This window comes from Protopterus annectens, chromosome 8.part0 (assembly GCF_019279795.1).
Source record: "Protopterus annectens isolate FY-2018-M chromosome 8.part0, PAN1.0, whole genome shotgun sequence".
Classification (NCBI taxonomy): Eukaryota; Metazoa; Chordata; order Ceratodontiformes; family Protopteridae; genus Protopterus; species Protopterus annectens.
The window spans coordinates 1400220726-1400233257 of NC_056741.1; the positions used below are offsets into that span (position 1 = coordinate 1400220726).

The 12532-nt window shown below is 46.2% G+C and overlaps 1 protein-coding gene across 1 annotated transcript in view; it reads right to left on the reverse strand.

Annotated features, from left to right (window-relative positions):
• The window catches only part of PPP2R1B (protein phosphatase 2 scaffold subunit Abeta), a 1373270-nt gene that overhangs the window by 101118 nt on the left and 1259620 nt on the right, over nt 1-12532 (reverse strand). The window contains exon 14 of the mRNA XM_044080997.1: nt 8313-8404. Coding sequence (XP_043936932.1) covers nt 8313-8404 — 92 coding nt within the window. The remainder of the gene's footprint in view (nt 1-8312; nt 8405-12532) is intronic.

A 12532-nucleotide genomic window follows, 5' to 3' on the forward strand; every position in this document is an offset into this window, starting at 1 on the left:
AGAGGGGAGGCAAGCAAGTCTATATGAAGAATACCCCGCTGGTGGACTATGTCCAGAAATGTATCCCAGTGAAGCATCCATTCGTGAGTCTGTGTTGTGGATTTGCTCAGAGTGTCTGCTACAGAATTCTGCCTGGAAGGGATGCAGACTGCCTGCAGGGAAAACTAAAATTGGCGGGCTAGTTCCCAAACCTGCAAGGCTGATCTGCACAGGAGGTAGGATTCTGTCCCCCCTGCTTGTTTACATATCACAGAACGGTCATGTGGTATGTGTAGATCCTCAGCCAGCCTGGGTTAAGGAGGGATTGGAAGGACTGAATTGCTAGGATCAATGCCTTCATCTCTTTTCCATTTATGTTGCCCTTTTGCTGAGATCGAGCCCATTGGCCTTGAACAATATGTGGGCCCAGGATAGCTCCTCAACCTTAGCTGAAGCATCTGTGTACAGGTTTTGAGTTGGGGACAATGGGTGAATGGGAAGTCCTGGGTTGATGGATATTTGCTATATCCACTACAGCTCTTCTTTAAGCAAGGAAGGAGAAGGAGAAGAAATTCCAGAGGATGGGCAAGTTGTGTCCATGACTTTGGGAACCACTGAAACTTCCTCATGAAGTCTTGCCAGGGGTAACATATGGATGGTGGAGGCCAACAGTCCTAGGATTCTGACACACTGCCTTGCTGACAACTGGTGTAGGGGAAGGATCTCTGAGAAGGTCTGAGAGCTCCTGAGCCATTTTGGGGGGGGGGGGTGCATTATCATTTTGTCTGTTTGGAATCTGCACCCCAGAAATACATGATTTTGTGATGGGATGAGGGTAGGATGGCAATGGCTGAGTGGAAGTTCCTCAACAGTTCCTCTGGGGTGTTTGCTTGGAACTGGAGTCTAGGTAAGGGAAGATTTGAATGCCCTGGAGTCAGCGACTACTGGAGCTAAACATTTTGTGAAGACTCTTGGGGCTGCAGAAAGATCAAATGGCAAGACGAGAACTGAAAGTGCCAGGATTTCACAGAGAAACAAAGAAATTTCCTGAACTTGGGATGAATAGGAATATGTAGATAGGTGTCTTTGATGTCTATGGACACTAGAAAGGTATGTGGAAGCATCAGAGGAAATGATGTCTGGAATGTAAGCACTCTGAAGGAGGTACACCTTTAGGAAGGTGCTGACGAAAGAAAGGTCTGGGATGGGTCTCCAGGGGCCCTCCTTTCTAGGGACCAGGAACATGCAAGAATAGATGCCTGTTCCTTTTTGGGGTATGCACAGTAATTGTATGGTTCCCTGATTTAGCAAGTCTGTCAATACTTGGGGAAAGAGGGGCATCTGGTCTGCAAGAGGTTGTGGGATACCTCTGAAGGGAAGCACCATGTGCCAAGCCATAAAACACCTATATTTTATGAAGTACAGGACTCTAGCATCTTGACAGTCCTGTGAAGTAAGAGAAAGAATCTGCTCTGTCAGCAAAGGGCCGCTTGGCAGCGTGAGAAGAGGAGGGAGCCGAGAAGTGATTAGGTTTCTTGCTCCCCTTGGATGGCTTGGATTGGGAGGGCCAGGATTGCCTGCGGACAAAGACCTGTTTTGAAGGGTAGTTCCTGTGAAATTTTGAAACTGGAGAGACCAGAATATATTTGAGGTCTTTACTCTTGCTCTTTTCCTGCAGTGACTTGAAGAGATCAACTAAATACTTAAAAATAAGGCTGAGTTGTCAAGGGAGCATCCAAGAGCTTCACCTTGGGAAGCCTTAGTCATATGTGTTTGGTAATTCAAAGCCATGAAGGCTAAAGTAACTGAAGTGTAGATTTTCCTCCCCAAACCCTCTAGTTGCCTACTGTCTTTGTCACAGGGGAGGAGAGAGGTGAAAGGAAGGGACTTTAAGGCCTGGTCATAGACTACAGAGATAACAGAGGAGTCTGCTACAAGAACCTTAAAAAGGAAACATCAATCTTGAGGGACTTTATATATTTGGCTTCCTAGGGGCTGGAGGCTGTGAGGTGGGGTGCAGGGACATGGAAGCAAAGGCATCCAGAAAGGCAGGGATAAACCAGAGGGGTAGCTGAAGGGCTAGGGGTCTCTACCTGGAGCAGGTCATAGTATCTCTTTTGTACTTTAGACATTTGTGAGCTGTCCCATTTAAAGTGGTCTCATTTTCTGAAGGGTTTCCCTGAAAGAGATCTCCTCCATTGGGGAGTACATCCCATTAGAGTTCTCCACAGGGGAACCACTCTAATGAGGAAGGAATTTGTGAGGAGTAGGCTAAGGAACCATCGTCTTCATCAGAGGAAGAATCTCCATCTGAAGTTGGTTGTCATCTGACCTTTTTTGGGGGGGGAAGTAGGCCAGGAGAGAGTGGAGGGGAGTGGACCTGGAGGTAGGCCTCAGGGCCATGAAGGCCTTGAAAAATCACTGGGCAAAACTTTGCCACTCTGAGGGTCTTGAGGAGATGAGGAATGCTTGGTTTTCTGCTTTTTCTTAGCAGGAGTGCCCATAAGATGTAAAGTAGGTGGGTCCAGATGTAGGCCTGCACTCAAGTATATCAGAGTAGACTTCTTCCTTCACTAAGATCGGGTGATTCCCCTAGGGCCTTCAACAAAATGAACCTTGGTTACCCCTGGACATTGGTACCCAATGGCCGTGAGGTCTCCCTGGACATGCTGGTTTCCAGTTCTAAGGTGGCTTGCAGAAGTAGCTCAGCCTGAGGATCCAGATACAACAGGGAGCATGTCTCTGGGCTATCATGCACTTCGGGAGAGGCGTCCGCAGAGAGACAAAGCTTCAGCTTCTCCTGGGCCTTCTGGCCTTCCAGTTAGTAGGCTCGGTTGTCGGGCAGGAAGAATCCTCCATTGTGCTTTTGCTGTGAATTTTCAAGCTCTGGTTCTCTAAGTAAATTATGAGGGACGAAAGTCGGCTACGAAGGGTCTTGGGGACGAACTCGTAGAAAGGAAAGTTGTATAAAATCTTACCATAACCATACATGTCCCTCTCTTCCATGTTGCAGTATTCTACTTGTGGGTTTACCCTTTTTCCTCTAAAGTTTGTAAGGCCAGGTTTCCAAAGATTTTCAGTCCCTCTTGGTATCTCGGACATCTGACATGGCTGCAGGAACGTGGGTCATAAAAGTGATGTCTGCAAGCACCGGTCCTCAGAACATAGTAAATGCCTCAGTCGGAGCCAGTCCTGTAAGGGCATAGCCTGCCCAATATCATCCCGGACAGCAAGTGCAGTCATACAAGTGGGGAAGGTGGATGGGAAGGAATGCTGCAACATGGAAGAGGAGGACATCTATGGTTATCTTGAGATTTTACACAACTTTCCTATGTCCTTCCATTCCAATGTTGCAGTATTCTACTTGTGGGTGAGTGCAAAAGCTCAGTTACAATTGGGAGGAGGCCTAGATGAAGTCTCCAGTAATCCATGCAGGACAGCCCTGGCTCTGGAGATATGGCCCAGTTTGAAGTGTTTGGTGAAGGTGTGAAGTGAGGACCAAGTGGCTGCTTCCAAGTATGGAGTTGGTGTCTAACCCTTTAAAGAAGGCTCCAGAACAGACCATTGTTTTGGTGGAGTGGGCCTTGACATTGCCCTGCAAGGTCTTACCATGGTGTAGGTAGAAGGAGGAAATGGCCCGGGAGATCAAAGGCGAAGTGGTGCTTGCTCACAGCTTTTCTCAAGGCTGGGGTGGAAGATGACAAACAGTTGGTTTGATTAACTAAAGAGTTTAATTTTATGAAGATAAAACCCAAGTTGTCTGTGGACGTCTAGGGAATTTAGCACTCTCACTATCCCCTGTGGGTTAGGGAAGAAGGTGGGCAGGTGGATGAGCTGGTTCAAGGATAGGTCACTCACTACTTTGGGAATAAATGACTGGTTTCTCCTGGGGGTCACCCTGTCCAGGTGGAAGATTAGGATAGGTGGTATAGCCATAAGAGCTTGCAATTCTGAAACCCTTCTGGTGGAAGTCAGAGCTACCAGCAATACAGTTTTCCATGTGCAAGATTTTAAGGTGGCCTTGTCTGCGGCTCAAAGGGGGCTAGAGTGGGGTTTTCTAGAACACTGTTTAGGTCCCAGGGAGGGGGAGAGTGTTTCCTGGGTGGTCTTAAGTGTAATACACCTTTGAGGGAAAGTTTGGAAGCGAGTCTGGATGCAAGGGGTGGACCAAGGCAGAGATAGCAGATGGGTCTGCCTTCAGAGATGAGCAAGACAACCCTATCTGCATAAGTTCACACAGGTATGACAGGACAAGAGGCATTTCACTTTCCAGCGGGTCCAACTGTCTTTTGTGACACCAAATAGAAAACCTTTTCCATTTATAGAGATAGGATTTCCTTGTTAGGTTTCCTGTTCTCCTGCAGGACAGTGAGCACGTCCCTACAGGTGTCTGAAGGGAATCAGAATCTATCAGCCACATGAGTCCCTTTATTCTGTGTGAGCAGGTCCACTGAAGGGGGGTAAATTTGTGGTGATTGCCCTTGGACAGATGAAGTGGGAACCAGTGCCGTCTTGGCCAGTAGGGAGTCACCAGCAATGGGAAGGGGGGATGCATACAGAATTTCCCCTTCCATGTTATCGAGAAGACATCTGTTGCTAATGCCTTGGGGTCTGTTGTCCTGGTGCAGTAGCCAGGAAGCTGACCGTTTATGGAGGAGGTGAACCAGTCTATTTGTGGAATACCCCACCTGTGGACCACAGTCAGGAAAACATCTCTTTGCAGCATCCATTTGTGGTTGTCTGAAATGGTTCTGCTTAGATAATCTGCCTCGGAGTTGTGCAGGGATGGGATGTAGGTTGCCTGAAGGATGATCCCCTGTGAGGTAGCCAGTTCCCACGCCTGCAGAGCTAGTCTGCATAAAAGGTAGGATTTGGTCCCTCCCAGCTTGTTGAGATGCAACAGGACTGTGGTGTTCTCTGTGAATATCTTTAGAGGGTCCAGCTCTAGGTAGCTGGAAGGCCTGTAGAGCACGGAGGATGGCTCTTATTTCTCTCATGTGATCTTGTTTGTGTCCGTCTGTCCACAAACCTTGTACTTTCTTTTTTCCCCAGAGTTGCTCCCCAGCCTAGGTCTGAGGCATCTGTGTACACAGTCTGGGAGGTAGAAGGGGTTTGCAGAGGCAGTGCTGGGTTTTGGGCTACCTGAGCCATCCACCATCTCAGTTCCTGATGCAAGCAGGGGAGCAGCGGGATCCTGAACGCTAGAGGGTGGGAGTGCTGAGTCCACACCAACCAGAGGTACCACTGAAGTTTCCTCATGTGCATCCTTGTAGAGGTAACATGGGAATGGTAGCTACCACGTAACCTAGAAGCCTCAGGAATGGTCTTGCAGTCAGCTCTGTTGATTGAAGGGTAGTAAGAAGTTGGTTTTGGAGGGATACCACATTTTCTGCTGGAAGAAAGGCCTTCATGAGGTCTGTCCTGATCCTGCAACCCAGGAAGACAATATCCTGCGTGGGGCTGAGGTGGGATTTTGGGAAGTTGATCATGAAACCTAGAGACTGGAGGATTACCAGAATGTCCTGGGAGTGTCAGAGAACAGTTTCCTTGTCTTTCGCTGGGATTAGGTAGTTGTCTAGGTAAGGGAATAACTGCATTCCCTTTTCCCTGCAGTAGGCAATGACTGGAACCAGGCATTTTGTAAATATCTTGGAAGCAGCAGAAAGCCCAAAGGGCAAGGCACAGAAGTGAAAGTGAGATGAGCCTGATAAGAACCTCAAGTACTTCCTGAAGGCAGGCTTTATAGGCATGTGAAGGTAAGTATCCTTCGTGTCCAGGGATACCCTGAGGAAGGATGAGTGAGAAAAAGAGTAGGGTAGGGTGAACATCATGAAAGCAGGAACTTTTAGGAAGGGGTTGAAGCGCGGGAGGTCTAGAATCTGCCTCCATGGTCCTTCCTTTCTGGGTACCAAAAAGATTCTGGAGTAGAATCCTTTACTTTTTGCTTGTGTAGGAACTAGTTCTATGGTGACTTGTAGTTGCAGGGCTTGCAAAACCTGATGGAAAAGGGATAATTGACTGGGAGGAGGCTGTGGTACTGCCCAGTCATGATGGAGGGGGGGTGATCTAGGACATGAAGTAGCCGTCCTGTATGATGGATAGAACCCATTTGTCTGTGGTAATGAGGGACCATGCAGGGAGACAGTGAGAGAGACTGGCAGATAGGGGTATGGACTTGAGGGAGGTTGAAATTTTGGCAGGCAGTCTGACACTACCTGCCCTATCTGGAAAATGGGGCCTTTGGCTGGAAGACTGAAAAGGCCTAGCCTGAGGTGGCTGTCTTCTAGGGGGTCTTCTAGACCAGGGAGCTACAGGCCTGGAGGTTTTCCTGAAAAACTGCGTGTTTACCTGGTAGTTCCTCTGGAACAGGTGAGACTAGGATATGTTTTAGGTCTTGTAATTATTTTCTTTTCTGTTGTAAAGATTTAAACAGGTCAGCCACTTCTGTACCAAAAGGGCTGAGTGATCCAAAGGAGCGTCAAGGAGTTTGGCCCTGAAGTCATCTGGGAGAGGCTGAAGTCACAGCCATGAGTACCTCCTTAGTACTGAAGCTGATGCAGCTGACCTGACTGAGGCTTCTACTGCATCTTAAGGAGTGCCTACTTTCTTGAGAGATGAGTGCTATCAGTGAAGACAAGGAGGCCTTGGCTGCATAGTCAGGGATGTCATGTAAATCCTTAGTGGCTTTGTCCAGCACAGCTAAAGATTATTTGGTCATATGAGCTAGTGGCTCTAAATGAGAGGAAGCAGATGTGTAGATTTTCTTTCCCAAACTTTCCATAGTCTTGCTGTCTTTATCAGCAGGGAGGACAGTAGTGGTAGAAAGGAGCTTGGAGGCCCTATCCGGAGAGATGGAGATAGCGGCAGGATCAGCAGGAGGTCACCTAAAGATAAACCTCTCCATCTCAGGGACTTTATAGAGTCTGTCTGCTCTACGTGGGGACTGGAGTTTGGGAGTCTGGGTAAATGGAGGCTGAGACAAAAGCATCCAAGAATACGAGTTGAATAGAAGGAATGGCAGAAGGACTGGGAGAGTCCATTTGAATGTCATAAAACCTTTTCTGTGCATCAGACATATCCGAGGATATATAGTTTCCCCAAAGGTAAGATCCTCTACAGGGGAGTCAGGTTCAACAGAGCCTTCCTCAGGAAATCCATATCCCAAGGGGGATGAGATCTGGGAGGAGTAAGAAAGAGTCCTCAGAGGAATCATACAATTCCTCTTCAGGCTGATCTACCCTCCTTTTATGGATGAGAGGTCTGGGAGGAAGGAGGGGAGGAGCAGTGGCAGACGGTTGTGCAGAAGGCCTAAGGACCATAAAGGCATTGAAAAGTTCTGGCTGAAGGCCTGCCAATCCGGCAAGCTTTCAGAGGTTGGAGTAAGGTGTCTTTTGCTTTTTCGTTAAAGGCCTTGCTCGCGTCTGGCTAGGAATAGACCTTGCATCAGGCGTTGGGATGGTGGAGGTGGCGCCCGATGGGGCCAGAGTGAATTCTGCCCCCCCCCGCATATATGGCAGGTGCAGGTAAATCCTCTGTGGATGTGTTGTCCACTCGAGATTGTGCGGCTTCCTCAGAGGTAGCCTCAATCTACACCGGTGGATGCCGGATCCTCAGCCAAGCTGACATCGCCTACAGACTGAGGTGTGTCAGACAGAGGCCCAGCAGACGAAGTAGGGCGTGAGGACTTTTCCCTCTTCTTAGGCGGTTTAGACGGGCATAGTCTCCATCCCTAACGCTATTTGTTTCAAGTGCTGATTCTCTAAATACAAATTTGAGGCCTGCAAACGGTGGTGCAAGGTCTTAGGAACAAACGATCGGCAAATGGTGCAGTTCTTGTGGCAGTGTTCCCTGCCTAGACAAAAAGAGAGACTGGTCAAGGGCGTGTTTGACGTTGGGTCACCTAGGCAGGTAACTCCCTCTTGTAAAGAATACTGCAACAGATGAATACATTGCTGTGTTCCACTCAAAGGGGCAGATGGAACTCCCTTTTCAGGTTTTCTAACAATGTTCTACCAGTCCGTCACATATGTTACTTCCCAGTGCTCCAGATGGGAGTTATCCATCCCATTCATCTTGCGATACTTTAATTCAGTGAGTCTTAAGGAAAATAGTTTCAATGAATGCTTCAGATAGGCTACCCAAATGTGAGTGAGTCAATAAAACAGGGCAATAAAAAGGGATAGTGACGGTTAGGTAAACTTCAGAAACTAAACTTTGTAGGTCTCAATAACAATTTGAAAAAGAAGTTCTCCCATCATACAGTGTAGACAATCTTTTTCCTGAAAAAATATCACAGACCATCAACTTTAGGACTCAGTAGTGCAAATACTAACCAGCCATGGCTTCCTGAGCAAAATACTTGACATCCATGTCTTGGTCTTGTCCCAGTTTTTCCAGTACTGGCTTGACATCATTTTCAAGTGTACTGCGAAAGTAAAGATTATATGTTACTAAAATACTTGCTCACCAACTCTAAGCATCCTGAAGTAAACATGCAAAATACAAGAAAGAAATGAACTTCTGACAACACAGACATTCCAAACTCAGAATCACAAATCAATGGGGAATGAACACAACACAAAGAAAACTGCTAAATAATTTGAAGTAATCACTCATATGACAAATGCCTCACAGTAGAGCTCATTACTTCAAGAGTCATTCTCACACTTCAATACTACTTACAATCTTCGCTAGTATTTTCAGATGACTCTGGCTACAATACTGATAGCCACGCCAAAGTCAAGGTCTTCTAATGCTTTTAAAAATGACCATTCTGTAGAAAAATCCCAACCAGGTCCCTGAAAATTACTAGCTGAGTGAATGAATAGGCTTGGAAAACTCATTTAGAGATGGTATTGGTCATCCTTTGGGTATATATGCTCAGTGACAGAAAACTGAGTGGTGATGTAGCCTTAAGATGAAGTGGCAGAATCTGATATGACATTTAGTAGTAACCATTTTAAAAAAGTGCCAATCTTAACTAATCCAGAAATGTCACACTGCCACCTTAAACATGATGCAAACTACATCTGAAATTCCAGGGCCAGTTATGTAACATTAGTAATACACCCACCCCCATGTTAGGTAAAACAAACTAGGAATGGAGAAAGGAAAGAATGACAGGAGAATGAAGAATGACAAATGCAAATTAGCTTCGTCAACTAAGGACAACTGTAAGGCGTTTATTTACATCCGTAACTCAAAAGGAAAGGCCCAGATTACCACATAGGTGGCAGGACGCTAAACATCGAAAGTGTGATGAGACTTAGGGACACAGGTGGACAGTGGTCTCACTTTCGATAACCACATCGTCACAACAGTCAGGAAATCCTTCTATGTGGCACACCATCACTAAGGGCTTTTTATCCTGAAAAAAGGTCATTGTCCCACTGTACTCATCCCTCATTAGACCCATTATAGAGTCGAATGCCCAGTTTGGTATGTACCTCACAAGACATCTGCAACAGCTGGAAAGGCCACAGAAATACCTCACTAAAATAATCACAGGCCTAAAGCAGATGCTATATGCTGACCGTCTAAAAAAAAAGAAAAACTCCAGCTATACTCTGTGGAATATCGTCTACTCAGAGGCGATCTCTGCTCAACATACAAGGCCATGTCAAACCCTGAGCTGTTGGACATGCTCCACTTGAAAGAAATCCCAATCCCTCAGAGCCACACACTCCAGGGATCTAAACCTTGTCATCACAATGAACAAAACATGCTGGAGGGATAGGTTCCTGACCCAGAGACTCCCCATACTCTGGAATAGACTGCCCATACATGTCAAGCAGAGCGCCTCATAGGCCCTCTTCAAAAGGAACCTTGATGATTGGATGGGAGATAGGAAATTCACCCCGGGGATCATGTCAGTCGCCCTGCTAGACAGGGGCCCAGAGAAGTAAATATTGTGGGAAGAAATATCCAGGGAATTGGGAATTGTTATGGCTAGGCTTCAATAGACCCTAGGGAGGACAGTCTAGTACCAACCTATGAACTTATGAACCTATAAGAGTAGTAGTAAGAAGGTGTGTGGTTAAGAGCTCCTACAGAGGCTAAAGTGCTGGGTAAGAATCAAATAAGGTAGTGCTGGAAAGCAGGTGTGGATCACCACTTTTTTTTTTTTTTTTAACCCAACAGGGCTCCATATAAAAGCAGTGATGAGGGACCACAATTGGGCTCAACCTTAAAAAAGAGAAGGGACAGTGGGGACAAGATAAGGGCAACATAAGGTCATGATAAAAGGATGTGAGCAGGCCGTTTATGAAGAATGGAGGACTGGGCACCTGTGGCAGAATGAAGGTATCACTTATACCCTCCATCTCCAACAGTGTATTTTTCTTCTTCACAGATGGGGTTATTTAGTGGAGTGCTTTATACAAACACCTGTAACTGCACCGACTCGGCCATACCTGATAGGACCAAAACAAGCACCTCAAGGAAGAGCAAACCTGCCTGGTGGACAACTGCCATTAACAGGCTTTACAATAAGAGGAAGAAATTGCTGTTAAAGAGTAAGAGGGAGCAAGCCCTAAACTGGAAACACTCCCTCCTCAACTTAAATAAGCAAACAAGAAGTCCTCAAAGGCAAACTACAAATCCAAATTAGCTTTGTCAACAAAGGACAACTGTAAGGCGTTTAGTTACATCCGTAACTTAAAAGGAAAGGCCCAGATTTGTTCCCAATTGGTAGTTAATACCACATATACTGAGCCTGTGGACATAGCCAACAGGTTCTGTGAAAACTTTACTCCCCTGTCCCCACCACACATACCCCTATGACATACCTAACACCGGTCCTCTACCTTGCATCTCTAAACCAGCAGGTCTTAAATGCCCTCTCTAAGGCCAAAAACAGAGGATCCATGGGACATAACATCCCAGATTGCATCCTACATGGGATTAAACAAGAATTAGTAACACCACTGGGTATGCTTTTCAATCATAATCTACGCATGGGCTTCGTCCCAGCTGAATGGAAAATGGCCACCATTATCTCCTTGCACACAGGTGGTGCTTACTCATGGAACTATAGACATATTAACCTGACTAGCCTTATCTGCAAGGCCATGGAGCGAATCACCATGGACCTTATCAACAAAGACAGGAAATTTCCAAACACAAAAGGGGGAGAACATGCCTGTTAAACCTCGTGGGCTTCTTTGAGACGGTCACCAAGGCCGTAGACGAGGGGAAATCTGTGCATACAGCCTACTTCAACTTAGCCAAGGCTTTTGACACTATCCCCCACTCGGGCATCATTGACAAACTCACCCAGCTAAGTATCAACCCTTATATCATTAGATGGGTTGTTAACTGGCTCACTGGTAGAACCCACATAGTCAAAATAGGGTAATCCACCTCCAACAGCAGACCTGTAACCAGTGGTGGTTCCACAGGGATCAGTCCTGGGACCTCTACTGTTTGGAATCTATTTCTCCTAAGTACAAGCTAAAACGAAAGGTCTATGGCTGACAATACGATAATGACTGCAAACTGGGAGCCGTCAATCTCCAGATGATGTCAACATCCTGCAAGAGGGTCTTGCATAAACAAATGATTGGTGCCAGAGTCATGGCCTTAAACTCGAAGCAAAATAATGTATCATCTCTTTCGGTGAACTCAATGTTCCTGCTAACTACCACACTAATAACACCCTAAGTATGCACTCAGTGGCGAGAGTCCTGGGCACACAGGTTGACAGCAACCTTATCTTTGATCACCATGTCTCCACAGTGGAAAGAAAGGCATTCTATACTGCTCATCTCATAAGTAAAGGCACTGCATAAAAAAAAAAGGCAGCTATAACACCTCTCTGTACTCTTCCCTCATCAAGCCAATAATCAGGCCAATAACAGAGTACAATGCCCCTTTTGGTATGTACTTTTCCACACCACAAATGTTCCTCAAGGAAAATTCAAGGTCTTCAGCATCTGTTCTATGTGGATCATCTGAAACCGCTATCACTTTATTCTGTTTCATACAGACTACTCGGAGGCAATCTATGCCTTGCATACAAGGCAATATTTGACCCTGCTTTATTGGAAATGCTGCATATCCTCAAGTCAAATGGTACAAAGGTTACTCGCTCTAAAGCCCTTAACCTGGTATATGACATTAATAGAACCTGCTGGAGGAACAGATTTGACTCCCAGGGTTACCACACCTTTGAAACAGACTTCCACCATGTCAAACAGAGCACCTCATTCGCCTTCTTCAAACACAATCTGGACGATTGGATAGGTAACTAAATTTACCCTGGGGGCTCCACCTGCATCCCTCTTGGACAGGGGCAACTGGTGCTGATCATGGAAATAAGAGTAGAACTTGGCTAGGCTTGTAAAAGCCCTAGGGCCATTAGGCTAGCACTTTCCTACGATCATATAATACTGGAAAGGGTGGTGGGCACGGAAGCACTTAGCACAGATAAGATGAAAGAAGAGACAGAATCTCAAGTGCACTCTGTCTCCTGCAGTTAAACTTAAACATATGGCCTTCTAAAAACAGAGTACATATTTACAGAAGAAAATGGCATTCCCCAGCATCCTATGGT